The sequence below is a fragment of the Eulemur rufifrons genome, chromosome 7 (assembly GCF_041146395.1).
Source record: "Eulemur rufifrons isolate Redbay chromosome 7, OSU_ERuf_1, whole genome shotgun sequence".
In the NCBI taxonomy this organism is placed as follows: domain Eukaryota; kingdom Metazoa; phylum Chordata; class Mammalia; order Primates; family Lemuridae; genus Eulemur; species Eulemur rufifrons.
Window position 1 is genome coordinate 228,652,047 of NC_090989.1, and position 17,053 is coordinate 228,669,099.

Consider the following 17,053-nt stretch of genomic DNA (forward strand, 5'->3'; position numbering starts at 1 on the left):
AGAGGCTGAGACTCACAGAGGTTAAACGACAGGTTCAGAGTCAAAGGACTCCTAATCTTAACACAGTCAGGATTTGAACCCAGGCTCATCTGTCACTAAATCCTGTGCTCTTCCAATACCATGTTTTATACTGAAACAACCTCTTGAATAACTAACTAGTGCTTGGAGGCAGCCCCTAAATATTTGTTGAAGGGATGATTTGATTGAATAAATTAATGAATAAATGAAGCAAGGCCTACTGAACATAGTTTAATCTAATCTTCTGTGATGATTTGGAAACTACTTCAAGATCTTTCCATACTTCCATTATAATGAATTCTTATTCATTAATGATGGAAATAACAATTTTGTACAGTTTCTCATGCTTTATTCATGCAAACACCATCTTCCCTACTTTTGCCATGTTTGGCCATTCCTTATGCTATTATTTTTTATAGAATAATAAAACTGATTTAAATAATTTAACTGATTTAAAAAATCAACTCACGTTTGATTTTTTCAACAAAGCAGGATAGCCCTGTGGTAGATGGAAAATCGATATCACTTGTCCTGGTAAACAGAGGATAGGAACCAAAATAAATGCAATGCAAATAAAGCAGTGTTATCAAATTCTATGCAGGTATTATTATCTCCCTAGAAGCTTCCTATTTTATTAAAAGGAAAAATAGCCAGTGTTAGAGGTGTGGGAGTCTAGTTGCAAATTATATGTAATTGAGGGATTGAAATAGAATTAAAAAGGGAATAAATTCCTCTCTGAACAACTTCCTGTAAGCCTTGATTCTTCCCCATTTAAAATCATCTTACATACTTCTGGTGGTATGTGCCTGACAGTTTGGGAAATACTGTTTGAGTGGAAATGACAGATTTTGAAGTCAAACATCTGACTAGCTCCGAATTTTAAGTTTACTAACTGTATGTCCTGAAGTGAACTTCTTTGAGCCAGTTTCCTCAACTATAAAACCATACTGACAATACATAGCTCATGATCATATTTTCAGTATTAAATGGGTGGCTAGCTCAGTGCCTGGCATGGCACATAGTAGGTATACGTTAAATATCAGTTCCATTTTTCCTTTCCCTTTGATATCTACAGGGGGCTTATATGATGTGATGGTTAACAGCATTGGGCACTTAAAAATACCTGGTCTGATCCTGGCTGTGCAATCTTGGGCAAGTTGCCTAACCTTTCTGTGCCTCAGTTTCATTTTTTAAAAAGAGGATAGCAGTATTGCCTACCTCACTGGCTTCCTGGGAAGACAAAATGAGATAACATATTAGCAGAGTGTCTAACACATAGTAAGAACTCAACAAATAGTAGTTGTTATTATTACTGTAGCTGGTGAGAGAAAGTGATATCTGGCAAGGAAAGATATAAATTGGTCCATATGGATTGAAGAAAATGAACCATATAATAGGATGTGAAGGCAATTAAGTAAAAGGGGCTCAGATCTTGATGGCAGGGCAGTCATAGGAGACACTTTGTTGTCACGTGAGGGATGATCTGGAGTGAACGCAGGGCTGTTGGGAGGAGGTGGGAGGGGTTCCTGAGAGCAAGTAGTGCTGTCCACCGGAAGCTCTTGCTGGGGGGCCTGGGGAGACGCAGGAGGGTGTCAGCTGCAGAGGTGGGAGTGTTTAGTGGTGAGAACGATCTCAGAGCAGCAGGTCCAGCATTCACTCTCGTCCAGGCAGATGGGGTAAAGGAGAGGAAGGATCCCAAGGGAATGCCCAGATACTAAGAGGCATCTCCTGGAAACTGGGGATGGGATAGGTCTCAACTCCCACTTTGGAAGAACTGGAATGTAAAGTAAAGGCAGACAATGGCAAAATGTCTTTCTTTTCAGCTTTATTTACAGTGACAGTCCCCAAGGAGTTGTACATAGTAGACTACGGCAGCAATGTGACCCTGGAGTGTGATTTTGACACTGGAGGTCATGTGAAACTTGAAGCAATAAAAGCCACTTTGCAAAAGGTGGAAAATGATACATCCTTGCCTGCTGAAAGAGCCGCTTTGCTGGAGGAGCAGCTGCCCCTGGGGAAGGCCTTATTCCACATCCCTCAAGTCCAAGTGAGGGACGAAGGGCAGTACCGCTGCGTGATCATCTATGGGGTCTCCTGGGACTACAAGTACCTGACTCTGAAAGTCAGAGGTGAGTGGTTTCCAGGACTAGAATCCACAGAGGCATCTGTCCAACACAGAACCTGCATTAGCTGCAGTAACAGAAACTCACTAAGAGTTGCTCAAGCAAAAGCTGGGACGATGGTTCTAAGGATACAAACCTATTTCAGAAAAAGCAAAAGTACCTGCTTAGAAATGTTTTTTGACATCTGAGTATAAATCAGCTGAAGTAAAGGTCAATAAGGGGTAGGAGTTGGAGGAATAAAATGGGGCTAGAGGAAGCCAGGAACATGAGTCCCTGAAAGATGAGAAGTTACTAAAGATAAGCTTTGCTTAGTTCACAGTTCTCCCACAGAACATCTCTTACTTGATTATTAAGCTATTCTTTTTCAGTAGTTTATTTCTCTAGTCCAGAGTTTTCTAAACCATGGTTTGCAATTCATTAATGGATTAAAACATCAGTCTAATGAGTAGCAACCAGATGGATGTTTTTTCCCCAAAAAATGAATGAATCAAATAGAATAGATCAGAGGATATCACACAGTAGGGGTAAGTGTTGTTTTGTAAAACTCTTGTTCCAGAGGGGAGTGTGTGTGTGTGGTGTGTGTGTGCACACGTGCACATGTGTGTTGGGTCATGGTATAAAATTTGATTTCTTACTCTAGTTCATAAAAAGTTAAAAGTTTGGGAAGCACAGCTCAAGTCCTCACACCTCAACCATCAGTGAAAACCATTAGCCTAAATGCAACTGTTTTCTGTCTTCATTACATTTCCTACATCCAAGCATCAGCTGGGAGAAACTCTAGAACACTGAAGTTAGTCTGAGTTCAATTCACTTAAGGAAAGAAGGCTGTATATTCTCAGGATCCCCTAATGTACTCATGTATCTGCACCCCTAGATCACCACCCCTGTATTTATTGATCTCTCTCTCTGAATGCTGCACGGGGGGCCAGCCATCCCACACTTTCTCTCAGGCTGAGGACTGCCTCTCATTCCTGGGAAGGCAGCCTGCCCACTTCCTCACCCAGACCAGGGATTTGTCAGGTGTAAGGGATTTGCTCCTTAAAGTAACGGTCATCAAACTGGGATATATGGAAATCACAAAGACTTTCCAAGGCAGGGGTCCCCAACCTAGGGTGAGTTGTATAGTTATTTCATTATATATTACAGTGTGATAATAATAGAAATAAAGTGCACAATAAATGTAATGCTCTTGAATCATCCTGAAACCATCCTCTCCACCCACCCATCCGTGGAAAAATTCCATGAAAATGGTTCCTAGTGCCAACAAGGTTGGGGACCACTGTCTAAGGGATGTCTGGGCACAGGCAGTTTTAGGAAATGAGTTTCTAGATCCTCATCTTCCCCAAGTACCCCTTCCCAAAACTGGCGAGCCTGAGAATGCACTTGCTAGGCAAGGCTCTTGGGGTTCCCCTAATATACTTCCTCTTTTACTATTGCTTTCTCCCACTTCATAAAAAGCTGACCTCTCACTGACCATGAATATAGTCAGTTGCCCCAAGGTGTAAAAACCTCCACAGTGCTAAACAAAAGAGTGATCAGAAACATTGACCCCTTATGGAACTGTCATGACTAACAAATCCTTTTGCAAATATGAAGGATCAAATTTTCTGCTTTCAACAAAATTGAAGGAGACCCTAGTAGAGTCACCAGCTGATAATCAAAAATGAGTGATTTTTTGCCACATAAATCATCATTCAAATGAAATGACATTGCTATAACAAAACTGCTTCCACTCCCACTGATTGACTCATATGAACACGATTCTTTAGCCCTTTTAACTACAAAAAAAACCCACAAAAAATGGAAATAGAATTGATGCTGAATTCTACCCTATAGAGTCATTCCAACCATGTCATATGCATCCTCAGATTCATGAACAATTTGTAAAAGAGAACCCTATCCATCTCATTAAGAGACACATTTCCAGTAGTTTTTTATCTTTTATGTTTAATAATTATCAATATTCATAATGTTTTACATTTTGATCAAATATTTGCTGTTAACAGAGATTAGATCTCAATGCAAAAGAAAACTTTGAACCCTTAAAGCCTCATAGTAACAAGAAAAAAAATTAATTTCAATAGCTATAAATGTTTTATTGTTGTAAAGACATGTAAGGACAATGAAAAAAGGAGCTGCCAAAGAAAATTATGTTGCATTACAATAAAATTCTGTAGGGAAAGTGAAATGGGAAGTGAGGTTCCAGGAATAAAAAGAAACAATGTAAAGCGCTGACCATTAAACCAGAATTTTCATATGTAATTTTCAATGGAATTTGGTGTGTATAGAAAACACCTTTTTAAAAATTCAGTTGACTTTAAGATCCATAAAAGACACTTTGACATTTAGATGCCATTGGATACATATGTAAGAATGAAATAATTGTTTCACTAAAAACATAAATATTTATAAGATGCTAAACACTATCTATTTTTCCAGTGTAGAAATTTATGAAGAATTCTAAGAATCAAATTAATATATGTGACAGTCTGGGAGGCTGAGGCGGGAAAATAGCTTGAAGCTCAGCTCAAGAGTTCGAGAACAGCCTGAGCAAGAGAGGGACCCCATCTCTACTAAAAATAGAAAAAATTAGCCAGCCATGGTGGTGCATGCCTGTAGTCCCAGCTACTTAGGAGGCTGAAGCAGGAGGATCGCTTGAACCCAGGAATTTGAGGTTGCTGTGAGCTATGATGATGTCACAGCACTCACCTGGGCAAGAGAATGAGACTGTCTCAAAAACAAAACAAAACAAAATGAAACTTTAATATGTGAATATGTGAAGAGGTGCATACTGCATCATAATTCTTTTAGAAGAGATACAAGAAAAAAAAGTTGAAGAATACCACCTAAGAGTAGCCTACCCTGGTCTGGGGTCTCTAAAGAAAGCAGGATAGATTTGGGGCCCAGTGAAGGTCCCCATAAATGGAGTAGGATTAGAGGAAGGACATGCTTTTATCTTAAAATGCCTGATCTGTAGCATAAACCTAGAAAATATGTTTATATACCTTCTTTGATGTCTGGGCAGCAATTTGTATTAAATATAGTGAAAAGAAAGTTGATTTCAAAAAGGTAGAAAAAAGACTAGGTGGAATGGCTAGAGAGTCTGGAAGAGACAGTAATAAAGGGCCGTGGTTTCTGAAAAGCCAGGGTGCAGCTCCGGGACAGGGAGCAGTTGGACTGAGGAAGGGCAGGGAGCGTGAGGAACGGAGGTCCAGAGAGCCCAGGCCCACCGTGCAGGGGCGGGGAACCTGTGGCCTTCTGATTTCAAGATTGTTCTATTTTAAGCACCAAAGAAGGCAAGAAAAGCTTCATTTTTCTCTGATGCACCCCTTTTAATAAGAGGATTTGTTCTGTAAAATTTGGACTCAGTTAAAAGGCCACACTTAAGGACCTAAAAGGCCACATGTGGCCTTAAGACCGCAGGCTCCCCACCCCTGGAAGGGTCTTGCAGAGGAGCTGGGGTTGAGAACTGGTCTGTGCAAAGGATTCCAGACAGGGTCACAGAGCCAACCCTAAGAAGAAGAACACGAGAGCAGCCAAACCATCCTGGAGGCCTGGGCAGGAGATAGGGAAGGCGGGAGCCAACACATGAATGGGCTGAAGCTGCCGGAAGTACTACCAATCAACAAGAAAGCCCAAGATAGACAAAAATGCCACTTAGCAAGTGGAGGAAGGTGGCAGCAGGACTTCCATTACAATGGCCTTCACCCTAAGAAGAGGAAGACCAAGCGCACAGAGAGGAAAACAGTCGAAGAGGAGAAAGGCAGGACTGAAAAGATGACCATACATTTAAGCCTCCAGGCCCAGGGAAAACATTTGCTAAAAGCATTTACTGATATTCCCGTCTTTCCCTCACCCACTGAATTTCAAAGAGGGAAAAGCTGTGAATTACAAACTCTTTAACCTGATATTGCCCTCCAAGCAGTTTAACAAATGAATTGGAAGCCCTAAAAGATTTGGTTTAGTGATTAGTAGAAATCTGCATGTATTCTCTAAGACCAAGGCATGTAAAACTACATTCCTTCACATTATTTGCTGTCATTGTAATTATAAAGCAGATAATCCTGTGTATACAGCTTATCTTATCTTAGAAATGATATAATAGCATTGCCCATAACATATCTATCAGGCAGCCAAAGTCAACCAGGGAAACAGAAACCATTTAAACCTGTGGAAATCTAAAGCAGAAAATAGTAATTCTTTTAATGAGAGAGACTGAGGAGCCAACCAGGGAAGCAAATCAGCGATTAGAAGTAGGAGAAGCTGCTAATACAGCCAGGCTAGACAGAAAAGGAGAAGGCAGGGTTAATGAAGCCCAGGGGTTTAGAGTCCCTTGGCACTCACTGGAACCCAGTCGGCCTGTCCGTTGGTAGCTGGAGCCAGGGAAGAGATTCATCTGCTGCTGGAGAGGCCATCAAAGCACAGAGCATGGGGAGAAATACCCTTTCTTCTCTCTCCCATCCACCCTCCAGTCTTCCTCTCCTGCTTCCTATTGGCTGTCAAGAGCCTAGGATGCACAGTCTGCAGGAGTCTGCCTTCCTGCAATACAGAGCAGAGAAGAAAAAGTGATTGATGGATCCTGGCAAACAGACCCAGGACCCACAAAGCACACACTTCATGCATAAGGTGGTAAAATGTGGGATGAATAATAAATAGCACAGTTTTGCATGATGGGTGCAACACGCACTGTCTGGGGAACGGACACGCCTGGAGCTTCGACTTGGGGGGACAGGCGGTACATGGGCAACGTATCTAACCTGAAATTCTGTATCCCCCATAATAAGATGAAATAAAAAAAAAAAAATAGCACAGTTGACTGGATCTGTAACAGACTAAGCCAGGGCCAAAAAAGGGTGATTAACAGCAACCTGGAGACAATCTCCACACGCTAAGGTGTCTGTTATTCAGGTTGTAAGGGTTTAGCCAGCCTAGCTGGGCAGCAGATGATACATTTAACAAAATTGATCTCATGACCTTAGGCTGCATTAAAACCCTTGGTTTGCCCCAAAGTATGCTCACTTCATAGGAAGTAATTAGTCACACTGTAATTTGTGCTGTTTAGATAATATCTGGAATATAGGTTGTGTTACAGTATCGTTTTTTAAGAACTTGGCAAAAATAAAGTGTACCCAAAGACCGATATCCGGAAATGGGTCTGAAGACTATGTCCTGTGAAATACAGTTAAAGGAAGTATAGGCATGTTTTATTAGGGTTGAAAAGACTATATGGGGTCTTTCCAGTTATCTTCAAATACCTAAAGGTTTCTTGTAATACGGAAGAGCTAATAATTGCTAACATTACTATGTCCTGGGTACCTACCTCATTTATTCATTCTAACGCGTTGTTATGGGTAAGTATTACTGTATCCATTTTATAAATGAGAAGATTGAGGGGTTGAGAGGTCATGTAACTAACCCCTGGCTGAAGCCTAGTCAAACCTTTCAGATTTTAAAGCCTATGTTTTTAACTACTATGCTTACCATGTGTTGTTTTACTAGACTAGAAAAGTACCAATGGGTCGAAGTTACAAAAAGGTAAAATTTGGCTTGGCATGAAGAAAATCTTTCCAATGAAAGTTTAACTTACTTATTATATAATCATGGCAAAGATTGCTTCTGAAGGAAGTAGGAGTTTCCATTTCTAGATGTACTTAAACAAAAGTTAGTTATCTAGCAAGTTATTAATATCAGAAGATAGATAATACTAAAGATAAAAACAGACATTTCATAATGATAAAAGGGTCGGTTCTACAGGAAGGCATAGCAATTCTAAATGTGTCTGCGTCTAATAACATAGCTCCAAAATATAAAACAAAAATTGGCAGACTTAGAAGGAGAAATAGACAAATCCACAATCATACCTGAGATTTCAACTCATCTCTATTGTAACTGTAGAAAAAACAATTAAATAAGAAAACAGAAGATTTGAACAACACAATTAGCCATCTTGACCTAATTGACGTATGGTATATAGAACTTACACCCACATGGGAAAGTGAAAAGCTCCTTAGCTCTGGGGTTTGAGGCAGAAAAGAGGTGGAGTGGACAAGAGTCCATGGGGGTGCCCAGTCCCGGAAGAGGGGACAGAAGTGACAGGCCTGGAATTACTAGGATGGGCCTTTGTGCTGAGTAGCAGTGTGTGTGTACCATTTGGGCTATTGGAGGTACCCGCGGGCAGGAGCTGCCACATATGCCCTTCCCCCATGACTCTTCATCTCCCAGCTTCTTCTAGGGGGGAAGGGAAAGGGGAGAAATTTTTTATATCTATCTATATATATAGATAGATAGATAGATAGATAGATATCAAGTTTTAAATTATTGATAGTTCGTCTGCATTACCAAAATGACTCTGTAGCCCTGCTGGCAGCTGGCAGGCTACAGCCCTGGTCCCCACACACAGCCTCCTCCTGTTCCCCCTCAAGCCAACTATGCAGCCCACAAGAAGGCCCTGTGGGCCCCACTGCCCAGGACTGCCCCATGGGAGGCTCCAGCGGTGCTCCCAGCCCCAGGAGCACCAGCCCCTTGGTCATCTGGGGTTTGTCATCACCGTGTTCTCTCCCTGCTGTCCCCACCAGGCCCTCCTGCCACCTTTTGGGAGAAGGAAACCAAAGGGTCTAAAAGTGGGAGTTGGGGAAAGATTTCAGCCTCTCCCCACTCCCTACTCCCCACAGCCTTTACTCTCCAGCCCAGAGAGATGCTGCTCATACCAGAAAAGACTATTGAAAGGTGATTTGTTTTATTTTTCTCTGACCTTTCCATCCTTGGGAAATAGGGGGGAAAAAAAGACAAAATTGACCATAAAAGACCAAAAAAAAAAAAAAAAAAAGTCAGAAAACCTTCAATCCACAGAAAGTGATGTCTTTCCCCTCTCTTTGCAATTTTTGTTTTGTTCTTGGAAATATTTTTTTTTTAAAGTTGCCTTATTGTGGAGCAGGAATTTAAAATACCCAAATTCCTGTTTTCCTGAGTGGAGTCAACCTGAAGAGCTCCCACCTTCTCAGCATGTGCCTGGGCTTGGACTCCCTAGAATCTTACTCTGGACTGAGTTGCGTATACAGTACCTCCTGCCTGGAGGCAAGAGAGTTGGGGGTGGCTCGTATCAGAGCTGTGCCCAAAATATCCCTGCTGTTGTGTCTTGTGAAGCTGATATCCTGTGTCTGTACATGCTGCCAACTGTCTTGTCCTTGCTCTGCTTGCTGCTGTGTCATGCCAGGCCCCATCCTGCCGTGACACTCTTTTTCCTACCCTTGGAACCCCAAGGCCAAGTTTGCTTCAAACTGTTGGAGAACAGAGTCAACCTGCATCTGGAACACACTTTTCCTGAGCTTGAACGTCTCCCCCACCCCAGAGGGGAAGGTGTACAGCTGGCAGCTGAGGCTTGCAAATGTTTCTTGTGTTGTCCTGAAAAATCTCTGAGGCCTCAAGCAGGCTTTGTCTGTCTTAAAAGGTGGAGAAAGGTGACATTCTCCTCCTAGGGTTTGGAGGGGTCTCCTCATCTTGCATCCCCCCTCTGTAAGCCATCTATCTCTGCCCACTCTATAGCTGACCCTGCCTGGGAACCAGGGATGAGGCGGCGTTGGGGGGGGCTGTGGGATCCTACCAGTCAGTGAAGCCGTGTGGCAGGAAGGTATATGCAGACACAGAGTGTACTTGACTTCTCTTCTTCAGCCACTGAGTGCGTGGGTTGGGCTGTGAATGACAGTGGGATGGCTGGAGCCTGCTGTCAACAGAAGCTAAGGAGTGTGGTGAAGGAGTGACCTGCACAGACCAGGGTGTGTGTCGGGAATGGGCATAACTGCATGCCCACTCTCAGGGGGAACTGGGCAACACGGAGAAGTCTGTGGTCTCATTGCTCAATGACTGAAATTTCTTTGGCATCCTTTTCAACTGGTTCCTCTGTTAGGCCCAAAGGTTGGGAGTAGGAGACAGTATCCCAGGCTGATGAGGACTTAGCCCCCACCGTGGGCACTGCATCGCTTTCAGCTTGTGCCCTTTCCCCACCTGTGCTCTCCCAGTAAGTAGCATGTGGGAAGCACGTAAGTTCCTGTGACCCATTCGTCCCGAGCCAATGATGAGAATCTGGTCTCGGCTATGACGGTGGGTTCTGAGGCCTTTCTCTACCCAGGCTGGTACCTGCCCCATGTCATACCAGACCCTGGGCTCCAGGACCGCCTCCTCCTCCCCTTCCTTCCCACTTTCTTTCCCTCAGGTCACTCAGCCCTGTACTGCATCCAGCACCACAGAAACCTCAGTGTTTGTCCTCTGCTGGGTTTGGGGGCACAGGGAAGCCTTGGGCTGTGGGGAAAGGCTGTTCTTATCTAAAGTTTACCCGCAGGCCAGGGGCCACCATCCTCTCCACAGACAACCCTGAAAGAGGAAGCCCTTCTGGGACAGGGAGGTGAGGACTTCATCTCAACATAGGCTGCCGGGTGGGCGGCGGGGGGTACTTTTATTTTTGTAATATGTTAGGAGTTAATGTTGCAAAGAGTAGTTTACATCTTCACTTTCTGAAGACACTTGAATTTAGGACTGATTTTCTGTGACAAGCATGCCAGGAGTGGCAGGGGCCATCAGGGCTAGCCACTTCACACCCACCATCCTCCCATGGGGATCTCAGACTGGCGACACAAAGCAACAGCCTTCCAAGGCTGGTCCACGCCAACACAACCTTTGGGCATCAAACATCAGAAGGTCTGTGTTCCTCAGCCCTGTTGAGAGGCAGGTTTCTCTTTTGCCCTCTCCTGTGCCTGGGAGCAAATGTGCACTAGTAGGGAAGGGACATCTGGCCCTACCGCAGCCCGGACGCCTGGGGCTTAGGTAGGGGTATGAGCCCCCATGTCAAAGTTGTTAAACATTTTTGTTTTGTTCTATTGTAGCTCTTTTTTGCCCTTTTCCTGACAATTGATGTTTATTATAAAAGAAAGTAACCTGCTCAGAAGGCCCTGGAAGTGGGGAGGAGGGGGGTAAGGAAGACGACTAGTTAGGAGGGTGAGGGTTTTTTGCCAAATGCCTGGGTAGAGTGATCTGGGTCATATGGCACCCTCCTGAATGGGACCCCAAAATATCTCCTGTGTGGAAACGTCCCGGGACTTTCCCCAGCCCCGACCCTCTCTTCTTTCGGCCAAGTTGATGGCATAGAAGATAAGAACTTACAGCCCATTTCTCCCTGGAGAAGAAAACTTGTCATCTGGCTTTGTGGAGAAGGTTCCACCTTAAGCTTGTAGTATGTTATCTTTACCTTGTGCTAGGACATCACATTTCAAAGGACAAAAAAATGTAAAATACTTGAACGAGCTTGTATTGTAACATTAATATTTTTGAGCATATCTGCTTTCCAGGCTGCAGTGACTCATTATTCTAGTCCTGCTTCAGTCCTTTGTAATTTGTGGTAAATATGCTTTTTTTTTTAATACAAAAAAATGTATAAAAATAAAAACTTGAATAGGCAAAAAAAAAAAAAAAACTTACACCCAACAACTGCAGAAGGCACATTATTTTCAAGTGCATGTGGAACATTCATCAAAATAGTTATTTAGCAGAATTGCTATCGAAACTATTTGTCATTGAGCAGTTAGATGACTTAAATTATTTCCACCACTGACATTCTGAAATTTTCTCATCTTTTCTTAAGAATATCACCCTCAGTCCAGCTTCCCCATTACGGGAAGCGATGCCTTTTCAGCCACTTCCAGAATGAGACAGAGGCTGTGGAGGCATTTTTGATGTTGCAAAAACGTAGGATGTGGGCTCCTGTCCCTTCCCCAAACTTTGCTGATTCTTTTAGCTGAAGATCTCTCCCTCCCCTCTGCTCCCTCATTTATGCATCCCAAGTCTAAGGCTCCGCCAAGCTCCCGATTCCTGGCCCTAGTACCTCTGAGCTCATCTCTCAACCAGGACACCAAGGTCAGCTTCTTGTCCTGAGCTCTCACCCACAGCACACTGCTCCTATGAATCCATTTATTCTACTTTTTTCCCCCAAAGACCTGAGAGCTTGCAGAAAAAAATCTACAATATGATAGAATGAAATGAGTATAAGAGGACATTGAACCAAGGGAAAATAAGTATAAATAAATAAGAGATAAAGTGGGTATTCAAAATGCACACCTCAGATGCTGTTTAATTGCTAGAGATAGGCCAAAATTTGGCTTCAGGAAGATTGGTTGGTCTAACCAGATCAAGTCTTCAGTAGGCTGCTCAGAACCTGATTCTCCTCATCTACTGGTTCTGGGTGCTCCTAAGCCCCCCAGGGTAACATGTTCTTCTTCCTGTTTATGCTGCTCCATCCCCAGATGTCTGCAGTTACATAGAGAATCATCTTCTCACGGTGATTCTAGTGCAGAGTGCAGAATACTGTAACACAAAGAGCACGAGTTCAAGACCGCCATCCACCCCAGATCCCTGCTGTTTCCCTATTTACAAATTAGGAATATGAATTTTACCTCCTTCATAGAGTCTTTTTGTGGTTTAAATGAGATAAAGTATTACATACAGTATGTATGTATATTAAGGGGCTGCGGTCAGGTTTTAGAGCCACTTACAGGTTTCAGACCTTTCTGATTCCTTGACTAAGTAGCTATATGCACAAGAATCAGTAGCCAAATGGGAAATGAACACCGTGTTTTAAATTAATAGCTGGATGAGCTCATGATTTCCCCCTTTCCCTTTGGTGTTTCTCTGATAGTGTAGCTGAGAATGTGATTTAGAATGGGAGGCCTCTTGTTTCTTGCTCCATCATCTTAATCTGGGAGCTGGGCTTTGCAGATTAGATCCTAAACTCATTCATCCATTCCACCTCATGGATAAGAAAATCTGCCCCACCCGCCCCGTCACAGGCAGAAGCTGGAATACCATGAGCTGGAAAGACGTCAGAGCTTTTTGGGACACACCAGCAGGCCCAGCCGGGGTATGCTTACCACACGGAGGAGACAAGGACTTCAGGGGAGGGCCAAAGTGTCCACAGGTGTTGGTCGATATGCAGTTACCCTGCTCTGTAGCAAACCCTGATCCAGTGAGTGTCTGGCTATAACTAATCAAACCGTCAACTTATAACACAGAGACACACAACAAAGGACGTGGACAGAGGGGCAAAAATTGTGGAGAGGGGCACGAACAATCCTTCCTCCTCCACAGCATGTAAAAGCACATGGCACAAAGCTCAACACATAGAAAACAATAAACGAACCGTGCATATTAGATATTTTCCACATGGTTGTTATAATATTTTCACGTGAAATGGCTTTTCACAAAGTTTGTGCCCAATTGTACTCCCAAAACTTTAAGAAAAATTAAATTGTGCCTGTGCCTTTACTTCAAGATTACCTTTACTTCAAAGATTTTATTGAAATTCTACTTCTTAAAGGGGTATTCCCCACCTAATGAAAGCCAGTGCTCATTCCTTCTTTGCCTTGTCAAAAATCAACAGGTTACTTTCCACACTCCCGGGTAACTGCATACGGTGTTAATATTTATTTATTTATTTAGTTTTGGCTATTATCTAAGATCATTGGGCAGTTTGTCCTTGTGTCTTCTTGTCCCTCTCAATATCGCCCTTGTCTTATTTATTTTTAAACTTTCGTTAGGGTTTTTATTTTTTCATTTTATTTTAATGTTTTAATTTATTTTTTTTAATTGACAAATAATTGTATATATTTATAGGATACACTGTGATGTTTTGATCTACGTATACATTATAGAAAGAATCAATCAAGCTAATTAATGTTAATTAATTATCTATCACCTCACCAGGTTATTTTTTTGTGGCGAGAAAAATCTAGACTTATAGCAATTTTGAAATATACAATACATTATTATTAACTGTGGAGTCATCATGCAGTGCAATAGGTCACTAAAACTTATTCCTCCTGTCTAGCTGAGAATTTGTACCCTTTGATCAACATCTTCCCTTTCCTCATCCTCCCCACCTCCAGCCTGTGCTAACTACCTTTATCTTCTGTTTCTATGAGATGACGTTTTTAGATTCCACATATAGGTGAGGTCATATACAATAGTATTTGTCCTTTGTGCCTGGCTTATTTCATTTAGCATAATATCCTCCAATCCATGTTGTCATGAATGACAAAATTTCCTTCTTTTTTAAGGCTGCATATTCCGTTGTAAATATATGCCATATTTTCTTTATCTGTTCATCCACTGATGGACACTTAGGTTGATTCCATATCTTGGCTATTATAAATAATCCTGAAATGAACATGGGAGGGCAGATATCTCTTCTACATTCTATTTTCAATTCCTTTGGATATACACCCAGAAGCAGGATTGCTGAATCATGTGGTAATACTATTTTTAGTTTTTTGAGGAACCTCTATATTGTTTTCCAAATTGGCCGTACACTCTTGTATATTTTAGATCTCTAGAGGGCAAGGAGACATAGCTAATTTACTCAGCACATACTGCAAAGAAGCACGTGTGTGCATGAACTGTGTATGTTTGTGTGTGTGTGTGTGTGTGTGTGTGTGTTGAGGATAAATACATAATAAATATAGCCAACTCTTGACTGTTTATAGACATCATATAGGTCTTTATTTTTTCTCCTCCTAGTCTCAAAGAGAACAGAGGAAAGAAGGAAGTGGAAAGTAAAATTTCAACTAAAGATGTTTGAAAAAGCACAGAATAAAGTGAGATATGGAGGTTATCCAGTGATTTTATTTATCCATCTTCTTCCCAGCCCTCGATTGTGAGATAACTAAAAACACTATAAGAAGCCACCAAGTGTGGTAGCTTAGACCACTGCTGAGATCCATAATCAGACTTCCAGTGTTCAAATATTGGCTGTACCAGTTATAAGTTCTGTGAACCTGAGCGAAATACTCAACCTCTCTACCTTTAGTTACCCCCAACAAAATTGAAAATATAAACAATGCCATCTTTGTTGTATTGTAAGAATTAAATAATTCAATGCATGTAAAATAGCATGATACCAGGGACATGGCATTAAGTACAGAGCTCTACAGGAATCAGAAAAGAAAGACTTATCTCTCTTTCTTCTTCTATTGTCCAGCTTCCTACAAAACAATAAACACTAGCATCCTAAACATCCAAGGGACAGATGAGGTGAAGCTCACCTGCCAGGCTAGAGGTTATCCCCTGGCAGAAGTGTCCTGGCCAAACGTCAGTGTTCCTGCCAACACCAGCCACATCAGGACCCCTGAAGGCCTCTACCAGGTCACCAGTGCTCTGCGCCTAAAGCCCCACCCTGGAAGAAACTTCAGCTGTGTGTTCTGGAACACTAACGTGAAGGAGCTTACTTCAGCCATCATCACTGACCCTGAAAGTAAGAGCTGCCCTCCACTTCCTACATCTTTCAGTAAGGGTTCAAGCAAGAAACAGCGCAATCAAAATGAGTAACTTGAGGAGAGCATAATAAAAGGAGTGTTTATGAAGGTGTGATCAGCATTTAGAGAAACTGCAAAGGACAGTGCAGGACACTGGGGCTTCAATGTTGGGAGAGCAGTGACCACTGCTGGAGAGGTTACTGGGGCCAGGAGAAGGCAGCTGTAGGAAAAGCCCTACTGTACAGGAGCTGTGGCCTCCAGAAGAGGGAGGCTGTCACCTGCAGCAACTTCACATGGCAGAAGTTATGTAAATGGACACCCCAAACTCATTCTCCTCCAACCTCCAACCTCCTGCTGGAGCCTCCCTTTGGCGGAACCAGCTGGAAGTCAGAGAATAAGAGGGCCACTGAGGTATTCCATAAAAGTCAACCTCTCAGGGCTCAGAGTAGAGTGTTGAAGTGTAGAGAATGGATCTGTAGAGAAAATAGAAAATATCCAGGCCAGTAGCTAATCACTGTGACTCATGCACGGTATCATGAGTCAGCAGGATGAATATTATTCTGCTGGCTTCACTTCCTGTCAGCTGGTTATAGGGTATTTCCAAGAAAGTTTCAAAATCCTTCAGAGCCTTAACTGGCTATGCTGGATCTTTTTGGAAGGGATCCCATACTTCTGAACTTCATACACCAGCAAAATTTCAAACAATCTTGGGAGACTAACAACTTTTTATTTGCCAAGTAAGAACATTTATTTTGCTAAGTAAGAACAACTAACATCTGGTATCCTTTCATAAGAGACAGGTAATTTTATCACCAAGTGTGGAAGTTTCCTATCGCTCCTATACAAATTACCGCAAACTTCACAGTTTAGGACTACACAAGTTTATTATCTTATACTTACGGAGGTCAGAAGACCAAACATGGGTTTCACTCGACTCAAATCAAGGTGTCAGCAGGATTGCAGAGGCTCTAGGGGAGATTCCATTTTCTTGTCTTTTCCAGCTGCTAGAGGCCACCTGCATTCCTTGGCTCATGGACCCTTCCTCTACCTTCAGAGCCAGCAACCCCATCACTCAGCCCTCTGCTTCTGTCACAACATCTCTTTCTCTAATTTTTTTGCTTCTCTTTTCCACCTTTTAAGGACTTTTGTGATTACATGAAGTACACTTCTGCCCTGGATATTTCAGGATGATCTTCCTGTCTCAAGGTTCTTAATGTATACATTTGCAAAAATCCCTTTGCCATGTAAGATAACATATTCACAGGTTCTGGGGATTAGGTCTGGGACATGAACATTTTTGAGAGAAGCCATTATTTTACCTATCCAACCAAGAAAGGACATAACTACAAAATAAAGAATAGTTTCTCGTACTGATTAGATTTGGCTTTATGGACAATTTACTATGTTATTGTATTTCACGTTTTGCCCTTTGCTTAGTTAGGCAAGACAGAACCTATGATAAGAGCTTGTGTAACATCTAGGTATTTAGGTAGTGACCCAGGGGGCAGAAATGAGAGATTTAAGAGTTTAAGACAGGAAAGAAAGGCAAGCAAATATGAAGGTGTATTATCAAAGTCGTTGGTGTGGACAACAGGAACTCAGATATTCAAGGACCACCTG

The 17,053-nt window shown here is 42.4% G+C and overlaps 1 protein-coding gene and 1 long non-coding RNA gene across 4 annotated transcripts in view; one reads left to right on the forward strand and one right to left on the reverse strand.

Moving 5' to 3' along the window:
* LOC138387257 (uncharacterized) overlaps nucleotides 1-17,053 on the reverse strand; it is a 98,077-nt gene that overhangs the window by 68,607 nt on the left and 12,417 nt on the right. For both annotated transcript variants that reach the window (XR_011233930.1, XR_011233929.1), the window contains exon 2: nucleotides 488-549. This is a non-coding gene — a long non-coding RNA (uncharacterized lncRNA). The remainder of the gene's footprint in view (nucleotides 1-487; nucleotides 550-17,053) is intronic.
* Nucleotides 1-17,053, forward strand: part of PDCD1LG2 (programmed cell death 1 ligand 2) — a 44,400-nt gene that overhangs the window by 5,785 nt on the left and 21,562 nt on the right. For both annotated transcript variants that reach the window (XM_069474191.1, XM_069474190.1), the window contains exons 2-3: nucleotides 1,842-2,147; nucleotides 15,160-15,432. In XM_069474191.1, coding sequence (XP_069330292.1) covers nucleotides 1,842-2,147; nucleotides 15,160-15,432 — 579 coding nt within the window. The remainder of the gene's footprint in view (nucleotides 1-1,841; nucleotides 2,148-15,159; nucleotides 15,433-17,053) is intronic.